This window comes from Oncorhynchus keta, chromosome 14 (genome assembly GCF_023373465.1).
Source record: "Oncorhynchus keta strain PuntledgeMale-10-30-2019 chromosome 14, Oket_V2, whole genome shotgun sequence".
Lineage (NCBI taxonomy): Eukaryota > Metazoa > Chordata > Actinopteri > Salmoniformes > Salmonidae > Oncorhynchus > Oncorhynchus keta.
In genome coordinates this window covers 26,580,043-26,606,601 of record NC_068434.1, presented here as the reverse complement: position 1 = coordinate 26,606,601, position 26,559 = coordinate 26,580,043, and the positions used below count along the sequence as shown (strand labels likewise).

The window sequence follows — 26,559 nt, the reverse complement described above, 5'->3', positions numbered from 1 at the left end:
GGACATCTACTTTGTGCATAACGCAAGTAATTTTTCCAACAATTGTTAACAGGCAGATTATTTAACTTGTAATTCATTGTATCACAATTCCAGTGGGTCAGAAGTTTACATACACTAAGTTGACTGTGCCTTTAAACAGCTTGGAAAATTCCAGAAAATTATGTCATGGCTTTAGAAGCTTCTGATAGGCTAATTGACATCATTTGAGTCAATTGGAGGTGTACCTGAAGGCCTACCTTCAAACTTAGTGCATCTATGCTTGACATCATGGCAAAATCAAAAAATATCAGCCAAGACCTCAGAAAATAAATTGTAGACCTCCACAAGTCTTGTTCGTCCCTGGGAGCAATTTCCAAATGCCTGAAGGTACCACGCAAGTATAAGTACCATGGGTCCACGTAGCCGTCATACCGCTCAGGAAGGAGATGCGTTCTGTCTCCTAGAGATGAACGTACTTTGGTAAAAAGTATCTATATCCACAGTAAAACGAGTCCTATATCAACATAACCTGAAAGGCCGCTCAGCAAGGAAAAAGCCACTGCTCCAAAACCGCCATAAAAAAGCCAGACCACGGTTTGCAACTGCCCATGGGGACAAAGAGTGTGCTTTTTGGAGAAATGTCCTCTGGTCTGATGAAACAAAAATAGAACTGTTTGGCCATAATGACCATCGTTATGTTTGGAGGAAAAAGGGGGAGGCTTGCAAGCCGAAGAATACCATCCCAACTGTGAAGCACGGTGGTGGCAGCATCATGCTGTGGGGGGGTACTTTGCTGCAAGAGCGACTGGTGCACGTCACAAAATAGATGGCATCATGAGGTAGGAAAATTATGTGGATATATTGAGGTAACATCTCAAGACATCAGACATCAGTTAAAGCTTGGTTGCAAATGGGTATTCCAAAGGGACAATGACCCCAAGCATACTTTCAAAGTTGTGGCAAAATGGCTTAAGGACAACAAAGTCAAGGTATTGGAGTGGCCATCACAAAGCCCTGACCTCAATCCTATAGAAAATATGTGGGCAGAACTGAAAAAGCGTGTGCAAGCAAAGAGGCCTACAAACCTGACTCAGTTACACCAGCTCTGTCAGGAGGAATGGCCAAAATTCACCCAACTTATTGTGGGAAGCTAGTGGAAGGCTACCCGACACGTTTGACCCAAGTTAAACAATTTAAAGGCAATGCTACCAAATACTAATTGAGTGTATGTCAACTTCTGACCCACTGGGAATGTGATGAAAGAAATAAAAAGCTGAACTAAATCATATTATTCTGACATTTCACATTCTTAAAATAAAGTGGTGATCGTAACTGACCTAAGACAGGGAATTTTTACTCTGATTAAATGACAGGAATTGTGAAAACTGAGTTTAAATATATTTGGCTAAGGTGTCTGTTAACTTCCGACTTCTATTGTTTTCGTTTTCCTAAACTGCCTGTATTGAACATTTTTGGATTATGTCGTTATATATCGTATGTGAATTAGACAATGTAATATTTGTGCCTTTTCTCGATCAGTTGACTTAAAACATAGAATAAGCGGAAATCAGTAGGCATTGTGTCTAAACCATGAACAATCCTTCTTTATTTTAAAGGCATGCTCCGTAACTTTAGTGACTAAACCTCCCGCTTTGGGCTAGGTGTGTCAATTTGTAGTTAATACATGCATTATCTATGAGCAGAATTACTGTTTGACTTCAATTAGCCTTGAAATCCCTAGCTGTGCAGTGCCATTTTCCCTACATTTTCCCCTAAGTGGGCCATCCCCCCAGTAATTCAAGTTCCAGCCAATGAGCTTCAGCCCCTCGCCATTTGAGTGACAGCTGGCAAGATGCACACACAGCAGTGCGAGAGAGAGAGAGCAATGATGTGGTGCACATATCTGCAAATATGTGACGAAGTACGGAAATTTCGGGGACCACCTTTTGCTCGTGAGCACTAGTTTTAGAATTTCTGGCTAAAAAGTATACAAAAGTACCAGAGAATCTGTTTAATGTGCAGAATATGAAGAGTAACCATCTACCACTTCAACATCACACTGTTGTGTAAGCAGCACCATCATCATTTACTGTCTCTAATTGCATCTCTTGAGTGTGAAAGTGTGTGTGTGTTGGGTGCCAGTGTAGTATGTGTGAGTGTGTGGGTAGATTCCAGTGAGTATGCATAGAGCCAGTGCAAGAGAGTAAGTGCAAATAAAAAGGGGGTCAACGCAAATAGTTGTGACCAGCCTTTCAATGCATTTCATGGCTACAAATGTGAGTGCATGGGGCGATAGTCATTTAGACAGGTTACCTTGCCATTCTTGAGCACAGGAACATGCTTGAAACATGTAGATATTACAGACTGGATCAGGGATAGGTTGAAAATGTCAGTGAAGACACTTGCCAGTTGTTCAGTGCATGCTCTTGAGTATGCGTCCTGGTAATCCATCTGGCCCTGCGGCCTTGTGAATGTTGACCTGTTTAAAGGTCTTACTCACATCGGGTACATATTGGGTACATATTGTTACACCAGAGAGCTTGCACGGTCAAATGTCAAATAGGGGTTGCTTATGTTCCTCACCTCTCTGGTTCAGAGGGGTTGGGTTAAATGCAGAAGACACATTTTAGTTGAAGACATTCAGTTGTACAACTGGCTAGGTATCCCCCTTTCCCTTTCCCTATATTTTTCTTGTTTCACACATGTACATGTGTATAACCTGTATAAATGTGTTGGGGGGAAATGGTAATTCGTTTTTTACATATACCACTCGCCCTGGGACTGGGGTCACGGACAGAGATCAGCCATTATTGATGGCAACCCTGGAGCAATCAAGGTTAAGTGCCTTGCTCAAGGGCAGATTGACAGATTTCACCTAGTCGGCTCGGGATTCTAACTAGCAACCTTTTGGTAACTGGCCCAACATTCTGACCACCTATCGGATAGTGTCACTTATTTCTCGAGAACTGAGTCCTATGAATACAAGGGGTCAGTCAGTGTAATGACCCTATGCTTGAAGGGAATTACAGAGTTATGAAATGCATTGTTTCATTGATGTATTTCATCCCTTTCACCCCCATTGGGACATAAAGCCACATGGCTGTAAAAAAATATATATATATAATAATCACTATGACAAGGTGCAACCTCTTGTTGTGTCGATCTGGTTGACTCTATGAAACTTAAGCTGCTCACTATCTAGGAAACAATGAATAGCTTGATCAGTGTCTATGTCTGCTGTAGTGAAATTTGACAATCTGTCAAATGTCATCTTCTGAAAGGAATAATACATTTTTCAGCAGCCATATTCCCATCACATTTTGAGACTATTAGGTCACTTGAGGAGAAGAACTGTAGTGTTGTAGTGTATCATATTCACTACTAAGTAAATCAGTTGTGCGGGCTGTCAATATTGGCACATTGGGCAAATGTACATTGTATTCACACACACAAATAGATCAATGAAGAACATTTATGGAAGAACCATTTTCATACACATGTTGATGATAAAGGATTTATAAAGAATGATGCAAGAGGTATAAAACACTTTCTCATACATACTAATTAATTAACAGATTAGGCCACTGATTGTGAAAAGGGGAGGGGGGCTATTGTAGCCTACCAATAGTAATTACTGCAATGGTCCACAATAAGCATAAACTTGTTTCATGTCAAAATTATGGATAACTGACTCCAACATACTTCCCAACGAACAGCCAATAGGAAACCTCAATGAGTGAACCTCCTCTCGAGGCTAAATACAAACACATGGCCGGCCTGACTTGAAATGATTGGGAGTGCATTATGTCTGTGTCTTTGCATTTCAGTTTGAAATATAACATAAGTAGAGAAGGTAAGTGTGTTTGAGTAGAGAAGTGTGTTTGAGTAGAGAAGGTAAGTGCGTGCTTTTCTGATATTATATGTGAAGTACACACCTATAAGTTATGTGATTCATCTAATATAAACGTTTGGTATAAAATGTCTTCAAAGCTCTATGCAGAGTCAAGCGTTCGATAACTATTATTTGTTTATGTAAATTATGATGCGACATGATTGTGTAACATAAAGTGAGCATCACTGTTATTCTCTCTATCTTTCTGTGTCTTTCTCCCTCGCTCCCACTCTCCTCCTCCTCGAAGACCGGGGGCGTGGAAGTTCGAACTTGATTCTGAACGTTTAAACACTCGACTTTATTGTACCGATTTTCTTTTCAAGGAGTTGAAAGGCTAAGGGTACAGGATGGTAAGATAAAATATATATTTACTCAAATTGTCTTATTCAATGTCTTATTTCAATTTCGCATTACAATATTTTTGAGCTATTGAAAGAATGGTCTTTAACGTTAATGCTGATGTGTAATGTTTTGTATCTATCTATTTAGACTAACTACATGGACAGAGGTGAAAAGGTAAGTTTTTTTAAAATTACTAATATTTTTGAATTGCCTGTAGACATTTAAATGAACACATAATTATTATTAGGACTTTCAACAAGTTCAAAGTATGATTCAGTAGTTGAGAAACTTCAACATTTATTTAAAATGTGTAAATAGCCTACCAAGATGTTTAAATGTACAATAATATTTCTCTTACATCTAAGAATTTCTAATTGCTATGTCATAAATGAATGAATGGGCTGATGCTAAGTGTGTCCCCCCCCCCTTACATACCAGTATTAAATTGTCCTGGATTTGTTCATAGCACGACCACGGCAAGTTCGTCTGTTTCGACCACATCACATTCTGGGTTGGAAATGCCAAACAGGTATGAGAATCATGTGCCATTGTGGTTGTTTTTCACTTTTTTTGCATGTGGTAAATATTTTCCTGAACTTTCTCCAAGTTAAAGGAGTATTCACTGAGGGGTGGCTATTGGCTCTCTTAAAGGGGTGGGGGAAATAGGCATGCAACCTCAGAGTAGACCCCACCATTCTTCCTGCTCTTAATTTGATCCAGAAGCTGTAGGTTTTCCACACCATCACCAGGAGGTGGCGCCCCCACCACAGTCCTTTACAGTTCACAACACACTATTATTACGGTTTTTTTTTCCTGATAGTAAATGTACAAATATTGTATTGCTTGTGAGTGGCAATAGTGTTTTTTCTTCTGTTTCAACAGGCAGCATCTTACTATTGTAACAAGCTTGGATTTGAACCGTTGGCCTATCGGGGTTTAGAGACAGGCTGCCGGGATGTGGTGTCCCATGTGGTCAAACAAGACAAGGTGAGCAGAGTTGCGGCATTCTGAATTCGTTATGGCACATGTTTATAATAGCGAGGTAACTTGATACAAGTGATGGAGGTCCTTGGTTGTCCACCATGTAACTTTTTGGCTCTTTTTCTTTCACAGATTATTTATGTATTTGCATCCGCTCTCAATCCTGGAAACAAAGGTACAGTATGACACAAAAATGTCATCCTTCATGTGGTTAGATATGATGAGATTGGCTGTCACTGACTAGTGTGCTACTTCACTCACTCCGATTTGAGTATACTTTTGTCCACCTCTTTTATTCAGAAATGGGGGAGCATTTGGTCAAACATGGGGATGGAGCCAAGGACATTGCATTCACTGTGGAGAACTGTGATTACCTTGTGCAGGTACCATAGCAGACTTACCATTTAAACCAATGTCACTGCTCTTTCTGGAATGAGGAGAATGCCTCTTTCCTAATGAGATGGGTTAAAAATATTCTGTTGGATTGCAATCGTTTTCTTTGATTTATTGAAAATATTGTTATTTTTTAATCTTCCTGGATCTTCATCACATGCATATGTTTATCTGTCTATTATACTCTTCAGAAAGCCAGAGAGCGTGGTGCCATCATAGTGAAAGAGCCATATGTACTGGAGGACAAATATGGCAGGGTAAAACTAGCTGTTCTCCAGACGGTAAGACGATCAATATCTGGTGAATCTGAGTGCCGAAAAGGAGATTTACAGTATGCTCAAGATTTGGGATGTTCTCTTATATCTCTATAGTATGGGGACACCACACACACATTTGTGGAGAGGACTGCCTATAATGGGCTGTTCCTCCCAGGGTTCCATACTCCTCTCCACCGGGACCCCTTGTTGGCCAAGCTGTGAGTATGAACTTTTTTATCTGGTGTTAGAGATGAGAGTGCTCTTTACAGACCATTGTAAACAAGACAGAATTTGAGTGACTGTTTCAGTTAAACAGTTGACATCACTGTGAGGCCTTATCTAACGTTACAGACCCAGTGGATTACTGAACTTCATTGACCATGTTGTGGGGAACCAGCCGGATGATGAGATGGTGCCTGTAGTGGAATGGTAAGGCATTGTGGTAAGGGCATAGGGATGTATTAACACACACACTGGCCTGTACATTTTATTCCAGACAAAAACATCCATGAATATCAGAGTTCTTATACCACACACTAAATGCAGTATAAAAAAACAGCAATGGGTGGATGGGGGAGGTGTCAGTATTATGTAACCCAGGCTGTTTGGCATAGGCCAGATGCTACTATGACTTAACAGTTTTTGAGCTGGATCACTGGGGTTCCGCACATCTGGAGTCAGTTAGAGCTCCACCATGCAGCTCTGAGATAAAAAAAACAGGGATGGGTTTGATCTCTGAAGGGAAGGGCCAGGGAAGAGGGCTGTGGGATAGATATATTGTGGTCTTTCACCTGTCCATCCAACACACAGGGGTTCCTGAGGAGTAGGTTTTGTTTCCATAGGTACCAGAAAAACCTGCTCTTCCACCGGTTCTGGTCAGTAGACGACAAGCAGCTGCAGACAGACTTCAGTGCACTGCGCTCCATTGTTGTGGCCAATTATGAAGAGACAGTGAAAATGCCCATTAATGAGCCAGCCATGGGTAAACGCAAGTCCCAGATCCAGGCAAGTCATCGCCATGTTATTCAATATAAAATATATTAACTATGTAAAGAGGTGTTTATCCAACGTAACAAAGTCATGCCATTGTCATCCATACACGTATTCAGTACCGTACCTTTAAAAAACACAGCATTACAAAAAGTAATGAGTAGAACTTGTACCTCGCTAAACTCACTGGACTTAGCAGGAGTATGTGGAGTACTATGGTGGCCCAGGTGTCCAGCACATCGCCATGAACACATCAGACATCATCACCGCAGTAAGTCTTTTCACACATAAAGGCTAAGCTCAACCCGGTTACTTTTACATACACATTAATGGAAGATTGAAAGATTGGTGTGGTTAGTATATTCTCTTTGTTGTAGATCCGTAACCTAAAGGAGCGTGGCATGGAGTTCATGTGTGTGCCAGACACCTACTACCAGCTGCTGAGAAAGAATCTCCAACAATCGCAAGTCAGGGTCACTGAGGACTTGGACATTCTGGAGGTCAGAGACACAACTTTCTCTGATGTTTTAATAAATGTTTCAATTATTTGTTATATTTCAATGATCTAAATACCTGATAGTTATTTGCATTATAATGATAATTCAGTTAATTTGAACTTCTATGGTAGGTTCTTAGCTACGCAGCCAGACAATCAATCTTATGTCCTGTTGCTCTGACAGGAGCTGAAGATCTTAGTGGATTTTGATGACAATGGCTACCTGCTCCAGATCTTCACCAAGCCTGTTCAGGACCGTCCCACAGTGTTCCTGGAGGTCATTCAGAGACACAACCATCAGGTGAGAGGAGCATGAGATTTCAGAGAGCCTTACCAATGAAACATTATATAACCAGATTGATTTTAGGACTTTGTTAGTGTATTGAAAACAATTTAAAGTATGTAATGTTGATAAAGATTGATGTCCCGATCTACATTTAGACTGAAAACTATGTGAAAACATGTCTTTGTACTCTTCTTAGGGCTTTGGTGCAGGCAACTTCAAGGCTCTTTTCGAGGCCATCGAGGCAGACCAGAATGCTAGAGGAAACTTGACTATCCTGAAACCTAATGGAGTGTCTAACCAAATTTGAAGTACCGCTCTGATTTTCACGATTGATATAATGTCCATCATCTCTGAAGCTTACATTTAATTTAGAACTATTGAAAATAATTTGTTCAACAATTTATATCGGAGGTGAACCAGAATCTAGTTGAATGACTTTGATGGATAAATTGCTGCTCTATGCACACACTATTCAAATTTAAATTATGATTGACATGCCTTCTGGAGTCAAACATAGGAATGATTGTTAATTATTCAAATAATATAGTGATGCTAAAATAACATAAAAATATATTTGACTTGATGCCAATTTTAAATACAGTGATTTCAGAAAGTATTCATACCCCTTGACTTATTCCACATTTTGTTGTGTTTCAGCCTGAATTCAAAATGGATTTAAAAAATTATAATTGTCACCCGTCATATGAAGAGTGGTACTCAGTGATGTGTTGGATTTGCCCCAAACATAACGCTTTGTATTCAGGATATAAAGTACATTTCTTTGCTATATTTTTTTAGTTTTACTTTAGTGCTTCATTGCAAACAGAATGTATGTTTTGGAATATTATATTTTGTACAGGCTTCCTTCTTTTCACTCTGTCATTTAGGTTAGTATTGTGGAGTAACTACAATGTTGTTGATCCATCCTCAGTCCTATCACAGCCATTCAACTCTGTAACTGTTTTAAGTCTCCATTGGCCTCATGGTGAAATCCCTGAGCGGTTTCCTTCCTCTCCAGCAACTGAGTTAGGAAAGACGCCTGTATCTTTGTAGTGACTGGGTGTATTGCTACACCATCCAAAGTGTAATTAATAACTTCACCATGCTCAAAGGGATATTCAATGTCTGCTTTTTTTTGTTTTGTTTTTACCCATCTACCAATAGTTACCCTTCTTTGTGACACATTGGAAAACCTCCCTGGTCTTTGTGGTTGATTCTGTGTTTGAAATTCACTGCTCGACTGAGGAACCTTACAGATAATTGTATGTGAGAGATTAGGGAGTCATTTAAAAGTTAAACACTATTATTGCACAAAGACTGAGGCCATGCAACTTACTATGTGACTTCTTTAGCAAATTTCTACTCCTGGACATATTTAGGCTTGCCATGACAAATGGGTTGAATACTTATTGACTCAAGACATTTCAGCTTGACATTTTTAATACATTTGTAAACATTTCTAAAAACATAATTCCACTTTGACATTATGGGGTATTGTGTGTGGCCAAAATCTCAATGTAATGAATTCAGGCTGTAATGCTAAATAATATGGAAAAAGTCAAGGAGTGTGACAACTTTCCGAAGGCTGTGTGTTTGTTTTTGGCTTAGAAAACACATTTTTGTGACAATCAAAGTATGATCAACTATGTTGATGTACAATCCAAAGCAACAGAAAAAGAGCAGACATCATCATTAGATTTGAGCCAGCTATGTTATCAAATCTGGTATTAACAAGACATTTTTAAGTATGACATTAACTCTGTTGTCTTAGCTTCACATTGTCTTATTTGCCTTACTTCTGAAAACAAATCCTATTTAAGTGGAAGGAAGTAATAAACCACAACATATGACTCAATAAGATGCACAATGACAACATGTCAGTTTATTGTATCCTTTCCATGAACTAAAAGTATTTTTTACACTTTACTTGTTCATCTTGATTCCCCCAATTGCTTTCGTAAACTTTTTTACTTTGGATACTTTCAGCATACATTTTTAAGTGCATGTAATAAAAATACAACTGCATTGTGACTCCTTCCTCATTCACAGTGTTTGTGTGTGCGAGAGAGAACTTGTGAAAAAGACATAATGAACCAAATGATTTATAAATATAGTGACCACTCTGCCTAAAACAACCAACCTGAGAGAACAATTACCAAAATAACTTAATAAAATGCTTGACACAAGCTGAATACATCTTCATTAGCTCTCATGAATGAAAACATTTAACTCGTCATGTACACATTTGCACAAGAAATCACCTCTACAGGGCAAGGCAATATCATACCCCACCCTGTGAATCACCTCTACAGGGCAAGGCAACATCATACCCCACCCTGTGAATCACCTCTACAGGGCAAGGCAACATCATACCCCACCCTGTGAATCACCTCTACAGGGCAAGGCAATGAATCATACAGGGCAAGGCCCATACCCCACCCTGTGAATCACCTCTACAGGGCAAGGCAACATCATACCCCACCCTGTGAATCACCTCTACAGGGCAAGGCAACATCATACCCCACCCTGTGAATCACCTCTACAGGGCAAGGCAACATCATACCCCACCCTGTGAATCACCTCTACAGGGCAAGGCAATATCATACCCCACCCTGTGAATCACCTCTACAGGGCAAGGCAACATCATACCCCACCCTGTGAATCACCTCTACAGGGCAAGGCAACATCATACCCCACCCTGTGAATCACCTCTACAGGGCAAGGCAATATCATACCCCACCCTGTGAATCACCTCTACAGGGCAAGGCAATATCATACCCCACCCTGTGAATCACCTCTACAGGGCAAGGCAATATCATACCCCACCCTGTGAATCACCTCTACAGGGCAAGGCAATATCATACCCCACCCTGTGTAGTAATTTTAAGGGAGAGGAGAACAGCGCCCATCCCTGGTGCAGGGGGTGTGTGTTTTTTCCGCAAACTGTTTTAACAATAAATAACTTTTTTTAAAGGAACTTCAATTGTCTGCCCAAGAGTTGCTGAACATCTTTGAATCTTCAGCTTGCTCCACTCTTCATGAACCTTGGTTGGAAAGGGAGGTATTATTATTCCTATGTCAGGAACTGTAAGGCAGCAGGACAGTCAGGAGTGCTTGAGAGGGGGGCTGGAGACAAGGGTTCACAGTTCAGTTGAGGGAGCCCTGGCAGTTCTCTGCTCCACACAGACAGGGAATCTTCTCATCCTCGATGGGGAACTTGTAATCATACGTGATCTCCTCATTGACACTGATGGGCTGCCGGGAGTAGATCACTATCTTCTTCTGGGATTTCACTGTGATTATTTTTGCATAGCAATTAGGCTGAAGAGAGAAAATGTATTACTAAGTCATCAGTGTGATTAGAGTTGCAAAGCTACCGGTAATTTACCATAGTTAAAGTAATATTCAATCATTTTGGTAATTAACAGAAAATATATGGCAATCTATTATAACTTTGGTAATTTATACTTGAATAACTTTTGAAAAATGTAATAATGTGTAGTATTAATTTTTTATATCTATGTCCATATTGTAAATGTGTATGTAGTAGATATAACATATGGCTAAAGAGAAAATATCCTAATTAATGAAAAAAGCATCTAATCAACAATGGCATTATTATCAATGAACTCTGAAACTCTTCCAACTATTGACTTTTTCACAACTGCCAGCAGTTTGACGCCAAAACATTTACAACAAACACATATTGACATAGTCAAATAAATAAGTCTGTAAAAAATATAAGGGATATTTCATGCTGAAAACTTTATATTAAACACCAATGGTATTAACTAAGTTGATGGTAAATATTTAGGATAATGTTTTACAGCACTTATCTTATTTAATCAATTATTTAATGAATTGAACACACAGAGGACCAGAGATAATTCAAATGCACTGAAAAGATTTGGCATGGGTCCTCAGATCCTCAGAAGGTTCTACAGCTGCACCATCGAGAGCATCCTGACTGGTTGTTCACTGCCTGGTATGGCAACTGCTCGGCCTCTGACCGCAAGGCACTACAGAGGGTAGTGTGAATGGCCCAGTACATCATTGGGGTCAAGCTTCCTGCCATCCAGGTCCTCAATACCAGGCGGTGTCAGAGGAAGGCTCTAAAAATTGTCAAAGACTCCAGCCACCCTAGTCATAGACTGTTCTCTCTGCTACCGCACGGCAAGCGGTACCCAGAGCGCTAAGTCTAGGTCCAAGAGGCTTCTAAACAGCTTCTACCCCCAAGCCATAAGACTCCTGAACATCTAATCAAATGGCTACCCAGACTATCTGCATTGCCCCCCCACACACACACTTTACACCGCTGCTACTCTCTGTTGTTGTCATCTATGCATAGTCACTTCAATAACTCTAGCTACATGTACATATTACGTCAACTAACTGGTGCCCCCACACATTGACTCTGTACCGGTACCCCCCTTTATATAGTCTCGCTATTGTTGTTTTACTGCTGCTCTTTAATTACTTGCTACTTTTATTTCTTATTCTTATCCGTATTTTTGGAAACTGCATTGTTGGTTGGGGGCTCGTAAGTAAGCATTTCACTGTAAGGTCTACACCTGTTCGATTCGGTGCATATGACTAATACAATTTGATTTGATTTGAATTAGACACCTGTAATAATCTGAAGTACCCAAAAAGGGCCACTAGGTGTCTTTTGCTAGATTGAAAGATGCCCACAAAAATCTGGTATTTTAACGTTTCCAGTAATATACCCGCCATTTGCAACCCCTATGTGTGATAGTCTGACCATTGTATCTATTTACAAAATGTTTCATAAATGATCAGTACTATAAATCAAACCATTTACAACACATAATAGTTCTGAAATGCAAAACATTTCCATAGACCATAAACCACTCACATTGCAGCTGTGGTTGATAAATCTGGCCAAGTTCCCATATTTAGTGGCGTCGATGATGGTATCCTGATCGACCCGGAACAGGTAGCTGCTCCCAATCCCCTCATCTTCATAGCGCTTCTCCCGCATATCTGCAATCACCTGAGGAGAGGGGTGGCGTGTCCATTCACACAAGTCACTCAGTTAAGAATTAGCTCTAGATGAAATGTACATGTAAATGAATATGTATCCAAATGTTACACCAGTCTGCTGTGCCCCTTACTTCATGTCCCTTATTGTCCTACCTATTTACTGGGTACTGTGGCCCAGTCTGTGTCTCACCTGTCTGATGCACTGGCCCACATACTCAATCACCATCTCATCTGCTGCTATGGGCTCCAGGGCAAACAGGCCCCAGTCATGGATGTGACTGCGGCAGAAACGAATCCTCTTCTTGCGGAACTGAAACACAGGAATATCGTCTGTGACTAAAGCCTCATGTCGTTTGCAGAGAGATACACTGAACTGTACTGTCTGTCTGGGCACAGATGAGTGGTTGACTGACCTTAAGCTGGTTAAACCTGAGCAGGTCACTGTCACAGCTGAAGGAGGAGAGCAGACGGCGTTGTTCAGACCTGAACTCAGACCGCAGGGAAGGGTGTGGCTGGCTTGAAAGACCCACCCCCTGCAGAAATTAAATATTGTCCATTATCAAAGGAGTCAATTATCAGGTATGGCATACATTAACATGGGGGAAGAGCTGTTCCTCTCTGAATACCTGGGTGTCTGCAGAGGGCTGGTCTGTATTCAAACACGTGCTGTTGAGGTATTTTATTTTGTCATTCTTGCTGATTTTGTAAAAGCCCTCGCTGCGGGCAGATCCTGTCACATGGTCCCACATCCAATCATTGAGCTCCTTCCTCTTCTCCGTCAAGACTCTGGTGAGTGCAAAGGGGTCAAGGGAACTAGACAATAATTCACTGATGTATAGAGGAATATGTATGCAATTCTTAATTAATTTCAATTTGCAACAGTTAGTCTATAAGAAATGAATTCTAAAACATACACAATAACAGTTGAGATCCCATTAGTGTATCAGTGTCCAGTGACAGTATGGTAATAACAGCTCTGTAGTAAAGGATATGAGGGTGGGGGACCCAGAGAGTGTCACTGAGCCAGCTGAAGCCATTGTCCTGCTGTAGCAGCCTGTCATAGGTGACCTGCAGCAGCTTGGAATCCTCCTCATCCAGGCCCTCCTTCCAGACACTGTGGAGGACAGTCATCTCCTCACTTCGTGACCGACGACAGGGACTGGCCGAGAAGACAGAGGGCATGGCTCTCTGCACTGACCTCATCCTTTGCCATCGCCTCATCCTCCGCCTCATCTTCCGCCTCATCTTCCGCCTCATTCTTGGTTGTACCCTCCTCCAGGAGCACTTCTCCATCTCTCTCTGGTTCTCCACATCCGCCAGCCCTAACCAGTTCTCCAGGCCCTGCAGGGGTAACTTCCTCTGGGACCCAGGATTAGGATCAAGCCACACATACCCATGGCCAGAAGTCTCTGCTGATGACTCAGACAGGCTGCTAGGAGAAGAAGCTAAAACAGGTGAGTCTGTAAGCATTTCATCACAGGATAAAGGAGCACCATTAGTCCTCTGTGAAGAGGCCAACATAACGGTGGTATTCCTGTGTGTTCTCTTGGTTGGGATGAAGTCCCTCCCAGGAGTTTGTGGGGTCCTGATGTAGAGGCCGGTGCACAGGGAGGGGAGGGGGAAAGGGTTACAGGGAGTGGGACTAAACCCTGGGCCTCCCTCTGTGAGGCCTGGCTCTCTGCCCGGTGTCACTGGCACCCTCCAGGGGGTAAGGGGATTCCATAGACCCCTCTCATCTCTCCCTGGTGTTTTGGGCATGTCCTCGTATGTTGGGTACGAGGCTAAGGCAGGGGGATGAGTGGGGCGGCTCTGGGACAAAGGCTCACTGTCTGTGGGGGAAAAGGAGAGGAGGTGGTCCATAGAGTCCTCCTCACTCTCAAGGAGGGGCTCTGCTCCCCGACCAGGAGTGTGTGGCAGTTCCACCTCCTCCACAGCAGGGGGGGTTGGTTTGCTCTTGAACAGTAGGTCTGAGTCGCTGTCCCCCAGAGAGCCAGTGGGGGTGAGAGGCCGGAGGTTCTCCACGTTATCTGGTGACTCAACGCTCCATTCAGGGCTATCTATCTCCACTGCAAAGTCAGGCTCCACCACTGCTGGTAGAGGAAAATAAACACTCTGTTTTGTTGAATCTAATCCCTGTAATTGCTGTCAGGCTTTAAATGCATACATAAGAGTTGTTTGAATGTTATTGAAGAGCACTTTTATTATCATTTACCAATACATGCATGTATTTAAAATCTACCTGGCAGTCCTATGGGTGAGGGGGCCTGGAGATCATGGTGGTGCTCACTGGACAGGAGCTCCATCCCTGGGTCAGGTCGGCTTGTGCAGCTGGTGCGCCCAAAGAAATCTCGAGTCAGACAGACTGAGTGCTTCTCCTCCCAAGGTTGATCCCTCAGGACCGGCTCTGACCCATCCAGTAGGTCCAGCTCCGTGCCTGGGGTAAGAGGGGCTGAGGGTGTGGCCGGGGGCTCCAGATCCATCTCCTCCTCATCTGATGACAACACCACACACTCTACCTCCCTGTTGACCTCATCAGCATCTTCATCGGTCTCCTCCTCTTCCTCTGTCTCCTGGTCAGAACTGGAGTCATAGTCTGAGAAGTCTTCACTTTCCTCAAAGGAGGAGTCAGAGGAGTCAGACTCTGAGAGGTATTCACTGTCTTCTGAGGAGTAAGACTCTACCTCTGAGAGGCTTACCCTGGCAACTTCTAGTAAATGAGAAAACAATCATGTGCATTTCAGTATGTGTAACATATTTATTGAAGTAGATTTATTAAGCAACTATTAAAACCCCTTAAGACAAAAAGTCAAAGCTTCTTAAACATTACCCTCATTTGGAGACTGTAATCCTCTTGTAACTTTAGAGAAGAGCACATCTTCATCATCTTCATCATCATCTTCATCCTCGTCCACTTCTTCCTCTTTTTGTTCACTGTCATCATTTTCATCCCTCTGCTGAAAAAAATAAAAAATAAACTGGTTAATGCAACTTAAACATATAATTAGATTAAATACATTTGGCATTTCGGTATTGCTGTTGATTGACAGCTGGAAACCTCTGTGTACCTGGCGTTGGGGAACCTTGTCTGCTTCCACAGTATCCTCCTCTTTGTCTCTTGTTGGCTCCCCCTCTTTCTCTTTGCTCTCCTCTTCCCCCTCACTGTCCAGCTCCAGTGGCCTTGCATGTCTTCGCCTCACAGCTGGAATAGTTCCAGTTTTTGGGGACCTGTCCAATGTGTGATTCGTTATGTTTCTCTCCAGCTCTAAGGGGAAAGAGAAAGAAAGCGTGCTAAGCATTCACAATATTCTCATTGTAAAACCAATTGAAATCATACTGGGGAGTAAATATGTTGCCTTGTCCGAATGCACAGCACTAACCAGCACTCTCATGTGCATCATTAACAGGTGTGTAGGGACACTTTCTTTTGGGGTCCTCTGAGGCAGTCGATTCGTCGGACTCTTTCTTCTTTACCTACACATGAACACAAGTCACGATCATCATGATAATCACCTCCACAGACACAGTCACACTGTACCTTGTTTGAGCTCCTTCATGATACGTTTAGTAGTAGCAGCAGAAGCCTACCTTGAAGGAAGGCAGGTTGGTGGCACCACGTGGGCCAATGTTCTGTCTTAGGGAGTCTCTTGGTTTGGCCCTGACCTCCACTCTACCCTCTCTGGCATTCACAAGACTTACAGCAATCTGAAAAATGACGAAATGAAGAAGCATTATGAACATTATAGCAACAAACCACAAGTATCAAAACAGATAATTTGCTGTGGTGTAGAAGAGTTCTGTATCTTCAACTATGCTGAACTTCAACTAGGTAGTAGCTCACCTTAGCTTTCAGCTCCTGGCCATCCCACCACTCATCAAACGCCCTGAAGGCTACCCCCTCAACCATTTTACGGTTGATGTCTCTCTTCACGATGGACTTAAGCTCCTCCGTAATGACAGCCAGCACCTTTTCCACTGTGGCCTTATGAGGGTCCTCCTGCAGAGGCAGGTAGCCTGGCGGGGGCACAGAGGGGTTGAAGGTGGGCATGAAGGGAGGCAGGGGCCAGGGTTGCCCAGTAAAAGACACTGGCACACTGCCACACCCAGGCAGACCATTCACCTTGTCCATATGCACAGTGTGCAGCGTATTCAAGGGATATGGGTAAACTGGATGTAGGATAGAGGGGGGGGCTGCCATAGTTGGAGGAGGCCCAAGGATAGTGAGAGGGGGAGGAATGTGTGGAGGAAGCAGATGGAATCTTGGAGGTGGGATTGGAATAGAAAGAGGAGCAGAAATGGGATGGATGGAAGGGTGGATTTGAGGGTGAGGGTTGGAGGGAGAGAATCGAATGGGGAGGTTGGAGTGGGTGATTGATGGGGGAGGATTGGAAGAGGGAACTGAAGAGTGAGGATTGTAGGGAGGGATTGGAGCAGGGTGATTGAGAGAGGAGATTGGAAGAGGCTGTCGCAAGGAGGGAATGACTGTGATGCTCCTGGAACAATGGCTTTTGAGATTCGACATTCCAGATTGCCCCGCATTTGAGATGTCCTTGTCTTCCCCTGGCAAATGGAGACCCTGTGAAAGAAATGATAAATGAATAGATTGTAACCCCTCTCCCCAATGTGCAATGCAAGAAATATGTCCCTAATTCTTTATCTGTGATGTTGTTTGTTAAATCTCGTTAAACATATCAATGTATTCATACTCTCTATTTTCTCCAATACCTGAGAAAATGATAAGGAATGGAGTGCCCGTCCCATATACTTTTCACTAGAGGTTGACTGATCTGCATGGTCCATCTCTGTTCCTTTACTTCTCTCCCTTTGAGTGAGAGAGAGCGTCCCAGGAGGGCAGGGGGGCTGTGAGGTCCATATTAGAGAAGACATCCCTGGAAGGGACTCGTCTCCTTCCCACTCAGGGAGGGGAGTGGGACTAACATCCTCCAGACCATCACTGGTGGTGGGGTGGGTACAGTTCACAGGAGATCCACTACGGGCTGGGGTGTGGTCAGATTCAGGAGAGTACATCGAGGCAGGGGAGAATGGGGAAACAGGGCTGTCCTGAGAGTGCACTTCAGCATCCAAACCCCTTTCACCATGTAGAGGAAGGCAGGAACTCTGAGTCTTGCTGAGAAGCATCTCAATGCGTGAGTCCAGGCTGTGGCTCTCTGCCTCTGGGATGAGGCTTCCAGGAGAGTTATTGGGAGGGGAAGGGGGCGGTTCTATAAGGCACGCATCGGGTCCAGAAGGGGGAGACTGGGGTCTCTCCCTCAGAGGTACCACGTTCATACTTGTGGCACTGGCAGAGCTGCTGCTCAGAGGGAAAGCCTCAGAGGCAGGAGGTATAGAGGGCACCCTCCAGGACTCTTGTTCAGGAAGGGAGAGGTGGAGGGGAGGCTCTGTGGCAGGGTTATCATCACCCGAGGGCAGGCGGTTCTGATACCAGAAGACGGAAGATTTGTAGCTGCCGCTAGCAACCTGTGTTTGGGGCTGGAGAGGACGGTGAGGTTGGAGGTGTTTGAGGAGAGAGCTCAGCTCTGAGCTCTGATGGTGGGATCTCATATAAGGTCTCCCTGGTTGACGATAGCAGACTTCGCGCCTCAAGCGTCTGTGAGCACCGTATGAGGAGTGTTCACCCTGAGTGACTTGGTGGACTGGGGTGGTGTGCTGGCTAGAGTAACAAGAGTCCTGAGAGAGGGGGGTCCCAGACAGGCAGGGGGTATGAGGGGTGCCCTGAGAGAGGGGTGTCTGCCCAAAGCTGCCCGGTGTGTCCTGCCAGATACTGGAGTAGGCTGTGTCTAGGGAGAGAGGTGTAGCCACGCTGGTGGGACTAGAAATAGACCTTGTCAATGATGAACTCCCATCAGTCAGTTTCTGCAGAGGTTTGCTGTCCTGAAGATGGAGGAAACAAAACAGAGTGGCTAAAATGAAGCAACGAAGCATCTCACATCGCCTCAGCCGAGTCTACTCACATCACCATAACCAAAAACAACTTAGAGAAGTTGTTTTTGAGCTATTGCTCAAGCTATTGCTCGCCTGAGGTAGAGTATCTCATGATAAGCTGTAGACCACACTATCTACCTAGAGAGTTTATCTGTATTGTTCGTAGCTGTTTAGATAACACCGCAGACTAAGACAGCATTGAATGAGCTGTATTCAGCCATGAGCAAACAAGAAAAAGCTCACCCAGAGGCGGCGCTTAGAGTAGCCGGGGACTTTAATGCTGGGAAACTTAAATCCGTTTTACCTAATTTTTATCAGCATGTTAAATGTGCAACCAGAGGGAGAAAAAAAACTTTGGACCACCTTTACTCCGCACACAAAGAGACATACAAAGCTCTTCCTCGCCCCCCATTTGGCAAATCTGACCATAATTCTATCCTCCTGATTCCTGCTTACAAACAAAAATTAAAGCTGGAAGCACCCGTGACTAGATCAATAAAAAAGCGGTCAGATGAAGCAGATGCTAAGCTACAGGACTGTTTTGCTAGCACAGACTGGAATATGTTCTGGGATTCCTCCGATGGCATTGAGGAGTACACCAGATCAGTCATTGGCTTCATCAATAAGTGCATCGATGACATCGTCCCCACAGTGACCGTACGTACATACCCCAACCAGAAGCCATGGATTACAGGCAACATCCGCACTGAGCTAAAGGCTAGAGCTGCCGCTTTCAAGGAGCGGGACTCTAACCCGGAAGCTTATATGAAATCCCGCCAAGACCTCCGACGAACCATCAAACAGGCAAAGTGTCAAAACAGGACTAAGATCGAATCGTACTACATCGGCACTGACGCTTGTCGGATGTGGCAGGGCTTGCAAACCATTACAGACAACAAAGGGAAACACAGCTGAGAGCTGCCCAGTGACACGAGCCTACCAGATGAGCTAAACTACTTCTATGCTCGCTTCGAGGCAAATAACACTGAAACATGCATGAGAGCACCAGCTGTTCTAGAAGACTGTGTGATCGTGCTCTCCGCAGCCGATGTGAGTAAGACCTTTAAACAGGTCAACATTCACAAGGCTGCAGGACCAGACGGATTAACAGGACATGTACTGCAAGCATGCACTGACCAACTGTCAAGTGTCTTCACTGACATTTTCAACCTCTCCCTATTCAAGTCTGTAATACCAACATGTTTTAAGCAGACCACCATAGTGCTTGTGCCCAAGAACACTAAGGTAACCTGCCTAAATGACTACCGACCCGTAGCACTCACATCTGTAGCCATGAAGTGGTTTGAAAGGCTGGTCATGGCTCACATCAACACCATTATCCCAGAAACCCTAGACCCACCCAATTTGCATACCGCCCCAACAGATCCACAGATGATGCAATCTCTATTGCACTCCACACTGCCCTTTCCCACCTGGACAAAAGCTCAGCGCTCAACACCATAGTGCCCTCAAAGCTCATCAATAAGCTAAGGACCCTGGGACAAAACACATCCCTCTGCAACTGGATCCTTGACTATCTGACGGGCCACCTCAGGTGGTAAGGGTAGGTAACAACATACAGTGCCTTGCGAAAGTATTCGGCCCCCTTGAACTTTGCGACCTTTTGCCACATTTCAGGCTTAAAACATAAAGATATAAAACTGTATTTTTTTGTGAAGAATCAACAACAAGTGGGACACAATCATGAAGTGGAACGACATTTATTGGATATTTCAAACTTTTTTAACAAATCAAAAACTGAAAAATTGGGCGTGCAAAATTATTCAGCCCCTTTACTTTCAGTGCAGCAAACTCTCTCCAGAAGTTCAGTGAGGATCTCTGAATGATCCAATGTTGACCTAAATGACTAATGATGATAAATACAATCCACCTGTGTGTAATCAAGTCTCTGTATAAATGCACCTGCACTGTGATAGTCTCAGAGGTCTGTTAAAAGCGCAGAGAGCATCATGAAGAACAAGGAACACACCAGGCAGGTCCGAGATACTGTTGTGAAGAAGTTTAAAGCCGGATTTGGATACAAAAAGATTTCCCAAGCTTTAAACATCCCAAGGAGCACTGTGCAAGCGATAATATTGAAATGGAAGGAGTATCAGACCACTGCAAATCTACCAAGACCTGGCCGTCCCTCTAAACTTTCAGCTCATACAAGGAGAAGACTGATCAGAGATGCAGCCAAGAGGCCCATGATCACTCTGGATGAACTGCAGAGATCTACAGCTGAGGTGGGAGACTCTGTCCATAGGACAACAATCAGTCGTATATTGCACAAATCTGGCCTTTATGGAAGAGTGGCAAGAAGAAAGCCATTTCTTAAAGATATCCATAAAAAGTGTCATTTTAAGTTTGCCACAAGCCACCTGGGAGACACACCAAACATGTGGAAGAAGGTGCTCTGGTCAGATGAAACCAAAATTGAACTTTTTGGCAACAATGCAAAACGTTATGTTTGGCGTAAAAGCAACACAGCTCATCACCCTGAACACACCATCCCCACTGTCAAACATGGTGGTGGCAGCATCATGGTTTGGGTCTGCTTTTCTTCAGCAGGGACAGGGAAGATGGTTAAAATTGATGGGAAGATGGATGGAGCCAAATACAGGACCATTCTGGAAGAAAACCTGATGGAGTCAACAAAAGACCTGAGACTGGGACGGAGATTTGGCTTCCAACAAGACAATGATCCAAAACATAAAGCAAAATCTACAATGGAATGGATCAAAAATAAACATATCCAGGTGTTAGAATGGCCAAGTCAAAGTCCAGACCTGAATCCAATCGAGAATCTGTGGAAAGAACTGAAAACTGCTGTTCACAAATGCTCTCCATCCAACCTCACTGAGCTCGACCTGTTTTGCAAGGAGGAATGGGAAAAAATTTCAGTCTCTCGATGTGCAAAACTGATAGAGACATAACCCAAGCGACTTACAGCTGTAATCGCAGCAAAAGGTGGCGCTACAAAGTATTAACTTAAGGGGGCTGAATAATTTTTCTATTTTTGATTTGTTAAAACTGTTTGAAATATCCAATAAATGTCGTTCCACTTCATGATTGTGTCCCACTTGTTGTTGATTCTTCACAAAAAAATACAGTTTTATATCTTTATGTTTGAAGCCTGAAATGTGGCAAAAGGTCGCAAAGTTCAAGGGGGCAGAAAACCTTCGCAAGGCACTGTACCTTCCACGCTGATCCTCAACACAATGGCCCCCCCAGAGGTGCGTGCTCAGTCCCCTCCTGTACTCCCTGTTCATTCATGACTGCACGGCCAGGCACAACTCCAACACCATCATTAAGTTTGCAGATGACACAACAGTGGTAGGCCTGATCACCGAGACAGCCTATAGGGAGGAGGTCAGAGACCTGGCCGTGTGGTGCCAGGGCAACAACCTCTCCCTCAACGTGATCAAGACAAAGGAGATCATTGTGGACTACAGGAAAAACAAGCCTGAGCACAGCCCCATTCTCATCGATGGGGCTGCAGTGGAGCAGGTTGAGAGCTTCAGGTTCCTTGGTGTCCACATCACACTAACAAACCATTGTTCCTGTTCCCAAGAAAGCTAAGGTAACTGAGCTAAACGAATACCACCCCGTAGCACTCACTTCCGTCATCATGAAGTGCTTTGAGAGGCTAGTCAAGGACCATATCACGTCCACCCTACCTGACACCCTAGACCCACTCCAATTTGCTTACCGCCCCAATAGGTCCACAGACGACGCAATCGCAACCACACTACACTAACCCATCTGGACAAGAGGAATAACAATGTGAGAATGCTGTTCATTGACTACAGCTCAGCATTTAACACCGTATTACCCTCCAAACTCGTCATCAAGCTCGAGATCCTGGGTCTTGACCCCGCCCTGTGCAACTGGGTACTGGACTTCCTGACGGGCCACCCCCAGGTGATGAGGGTAGGTAACAATATCTCCACCTCGCTGATCCTCAACACTGGGGCCCCACAAGGGTGCATTCTGAGCCCTCTCCTGTACTTCCTGTTCACCCACGACTGCATGGCCATAGACGCCTCCAACTCAATCATCAAGTTTTCAGACGACACTACAGATGTAGGCTTGATTACCACAACGACGAGACAGCCTACAGGGAGGAGGTGAGGACCCTCGGAGTGTTGTGTCAGGAAAATAACCTCTCACTCAACGTCAACAAAACAAAGGAGATGATCGTGGACTTCAGGAAAAGCAGAGGGAGCACCCCCCTATCCACATCGACGGGACAGTAGTGGAGAGGGTAGTAAGTTTTAAGTTCCTCGGTGTACACATCACGGACAAACTGAATTGGTCCACCCACACAGACAGCGTGGTGAAGAAGGCGCAGTAGCGCAAATTTGGCTTGTCACCAAAAGCACTCACAAACTTTTACAGATGCACAATCGAGAGCATCCTGTCAGGCTGTATCACCGCCTGGTACGTTAACTGCTCCGCCCACAACCGTAAGGCTCTCCAGAGGGTAGTGAGGTCTGCACAACGCATCACCGGGGGCAAACTACCTGCCCTCCTGGACACCTACACCACCCGATGTCACAGGAAGGCCATAAAGATCAACAAGGACAACAACCACCTGAGCCACTGCCTGTTCACCCCGCTATCATCCAGAAGGGGAGGTCAGTACAGGTGCGTCAAAGCAGGGACAGAGAGACTGAAAAACAGCATCTATCTCAAGGCCATCAGACTGTTAAACAGCCACCACTAACATTGAGTGGCTGCTGCCAACATACTGACTCAACTCCGGCCACTTTTAATATTGGAAAAATTGATGTAAAAAATGTATCACTAGCCACTTTAAACAATGCCACTTAATATAATGTTTACATAGGGGTGGCAGCGTAGCCTAGTGGTTAGAGCGTTGGACTAGGAACCGGAAGGTTGCGAGTTCAAACCCCCGAGCTGACAAGGTACAAATCTGTCGTTCTGCCCCTGAACAGGCAGTTAACCCACTGTTCCCAGGCCGTCATTGAAAATAAGAATATGTTCTTAACTGACTTGCCTGGTTAAATAAAGGTAAAATTGTAAAAAATTAAAAAATACCCTACATTACTCATCTCATATGTATATACTGTACTCGATACCATCTACTGCATCTTGCCTATGCCGTTCTGTACCATCACTCATTCATATATCTTTGAAATTGTTAGGTTAGATTACTTGTTGGTTATTACTGCATTGTTGGAACTAGAAGCACAAAGATTTCGCTACACTCGCATTAACATCTGCTAACCATGTGTATGTGAAATACAATTTGATTTGATTTGAAAACTAACATGGTCCAAGCACACCAACACCAAACCTAATCCCCCCCAGGAGACTGAAAATATTTGGCATGGGTCCTCAGATCATGGGTCCTCTAGAACCCTCAAAAGGTTCTACAGCTGCACCATCAGAGCATCCTGACTGGTTGCATCACTGCCTGGTATGGTAACTGCAAGGCAGAGGGTAGTACGAACGGCCCAGTACATCACTGGGGCCAAGCTTCCTGCCATCCAGGACCTCTATACCAGGCAGTGTCAGAGGAAGGCCTTAAAAATTGTCAAAGACTCCAGCCACCCTATTCATAGACTGTTCTCTCTGCTACTGCACGGCAAGCGGTACCTGAGTGCCAAGTCTAGGTCCAAGAGGCTTCTACACCCAAGCCATAAGACTCCAGAACATCTAATCAAATGGCTACCCAGACTATTTGCATTGCCCCCCCCCCTCCCCTTTACACCGCTGCTACTCTCTGTTGTTATCATCTATGCATAGTCACTTCAATAACTCTAGCTACATGTACATATTACCTCAACTAACCAGTGCCCCCGCACATTGACTCTGTACCGGTACCCCCCTGTATATAGTCTCGCTATTGTTATTTTACTGCTGCTCTTTAATTACTTGTTAACTTTATTTCGTATTCTTATCTGTATTTTTTTAAACTGCATTGTTGGTTAGGGGCTCATAAGTAAGCATTTCCCTGTAAGGACTACACCTGTTGTATTTGGCGCATGTGACTAATACAATTTGATTTGATTTTAATGAGCAGTAATAAACATAAGATTGAATTCTGTCTGTCAAAGAACTATAAATGGAACACATTAGAACAGTAGAGCAGTAAAACTCTATTACCTGCAATCTCTCAGTTAGGCGTTGGAGGGTGTGCTCATCACTGCCCAGTGGCAATGTTGAAGGGGTGTAGAGTCCACTAACAAGAAGATGGAAGTACCGCATTCTGTTTTTACCTATAAAAGGATTAGAGTCAGATGGATCACTACCCAAAAGCCAATTGAAAATCATAAATCATAATCTATTACCACATTTATTGACATTAGTTATGTATGTGTAATTAAGCCTATTTTCAATGATCAATCAATTATATTAACCTACCCTTTGGATCAAGTTCCACGTGGATAATGTTCCCCATGACAGAGGTGTCATGAAGGTGTTCCACAGTGTCCTTTGCAGCCTTGACTGTGTCGAAGATGACTTTAGCAATTCCTAAATGCTTCTTGTTTTTAGGATTATAGAAGATTTCCACTTCCTCAATCTGTCCGTACTTTATGCACATGTCAGTCAAGAAACCCTCCCTTACGTTGTCATTTAACCTGGCAAATGTCACTTCCTTGGGTGGGCCGACATAGCATTCATCAATCTATAAACATTAATCAGATAACAGATTGTCAGTTGGTAAACAATTATTATTATCCATCTAAGATTGCATTTCACATGACGTCATCACAGAAAATGAGGTGTTACCTTAAATTTGGGGACCAGCAGGTCAGTGTCTCTGAATTTGGTCCAAAGACGACAGATTCTGGGATCCCGGACAGTATCCACAGGAAATGCCCCTAAGTCCTGAACCTGATATAGCAACATCAAGGAGATAAGAACACTCATGTGGGAACAGAAAAAAAGTGTGTTGTCAAAAGAAAGTTTAGGTCAAAGGGCAACAGTATCTGTAATAACATCCAACAAGTAGCCTAACACAACTAGATGTACAAATCCAAAATTAAATCTACTCACTGGCATGTTGAAATGATGCCCATCGTAACGATACACTTTATCAAACCCATTATTCAACGCAGGGTCTACGATCAACTTGCAGCTCCTCCAGTGCTGAGGATGTTTTTCTCCGTGATTTACCCGATGGTTGATTTCCATTACATTCACCACACCTGAAAACGTAAACAGTAGGTCTATTGAACATACGGCATACGCAATAGCCTATATTACACGCCATGTTTAAAATATTTATATAACAACATGTAAAACAAAAAAAAACATTGTTCTATGCGACACGATAAAATGCACAAATGTGATGGTAGACTGACTACTCGTTAGAGATTTTATCATCTGGTTCAAGCCATTGAAACACGCCCTGACAGGTGATGGAGAGATGGCGATTCACCTGTAGCTACCAATACAATGTTATTGTAATTCGTGATCTTTTACATGTCTTGCTAGTCTTGAGCACATTTGTATCGCACTTTTCTTTTAATCGAGAATATGTTGCAATGTTTTTTATTTCTAATTTTCTCTTACCTGCACCGAAAGCTGCCTCCCACGGACCTACATTGTGCACCTGTTGTCATAGCACTTTTTTCCTTCCAGTTTACACTATTGGGGACTGGGGACTGGGGACGGGAGCCTATTTATGAATCACTCCGCACATTCGATACTTTGAACTGAAGAAAATAATGTCAAGCTTCTGTCAATAAAATAGGCCTACATTAAAATATAAAAGGTTTACTATATGTAAAGTTATAGAAATATGGAGAGTGTAGGATCTAGACGACGAATTGTTGGAGAAAGTACCTAAATCTACAATCATTCATCAGGTCTTCCCCAAAAAAGAAAGGAAAACAAACACAGTACAGGTCACAAACCTCAGTTACTGATCACTGTGTTTTATTAAATCATTTTTATAAAATATATATAAATAAATTATTCAATTATTATTGGATTCTACCTACGGTATATGGATTCTACAAAC

The 26,559-nt window shown here is 43.4% G+C and overlaps 2 protein-coding genes across 3 annotated transcripts; one reads left to right on the top strand and one right to left on the bottom strand.

Moving 5' to 3' along the window:
- Positions 1-3,713: 3,713 nt before the first annotated feature.
- Positions 3,714-9,641, top strand: LOC118393102 (4-hydroxyphenylpyruvate dioxygenase-like). Of its 2 annotated transcripts, none has more exons than XM_035785411.2 (15): positions 3,714-3,832; positions 4,119-4,221; positions 4,361-4,387; positions 4,680-4,742; positions 5,096-5,200; positions 5,327-5,369; positions 5,495-5,577; positions 5,779-5,868; positions 5,959-6,062; positions 6,196-6,273; positions 6,687-6,849; positions 7,034-7,105; positions 7,212-7,334; positions 7,515-7,631; positions 7,813-9,641. In XM_035785411.2, the coding sequence occupies exons 2-15, from the start codon at positions 4,219-4,221 to the stop codon at positions 7,921-7,923; spliced, it is 1,182 nt and encodes a 393-aa protein (XP_035641304.1). In that variant the 5' UTR covers positions 3,714-3,832; positions 4,119-4,218; the 3' UTR covers positions 7,924-9,641. The 2 variants fall into 2 exon arrangements, with proteins under 2 accessions (XP_035641304.1, XP_035641305.1); XM_035785412.2 differs by having other exon boundaries at positions 3,789-3,832; positions 4,195-4,221.
- LOC118393087 (histone-lysine N-methyltransferase SETD1B-like) lies at positions 9,472-26,244 on the bottom strand. Its single transcript, XM_052460754.1, has 19 exons — positions 26,109-26,244; positions 25,590-25,741; positions 25,323-25,427; positions 24,954-25,218; positions 24,696-24,808; positions 17,343-18,509; positions 16,459-17,193; positions 16,206-16,322; positions 15,998-16,091; positions 15,686-15,882; positions 15,448-15,574; positions 14,860-15,327; positions 13,593-14,710; positions 13,247-13,507; positions 13,034-13,153; positions 12,811-12,930; positions 12,493-12,630; positions 10,068-10,937; positions 9,472-10,006 (listed from the first exon to the last, which is right to left on the bottom strand). Exons 2-18 carry the CDS (start codon positions 25,725-25,727, stop codon positions 10,764-10,766), a joined length of 5,457 nt encoding a protein of 1,818 aa, XP_052316714.1. The 5' UTR covers positions 25,728-25,741; positions 26,109-26,244; the 3' UTR covers positions 9,472-10,006; positions 10,068-10,763.
- Between the last annotated feature and the right edge of the window lie 315 nt (positions 26,245-26,559).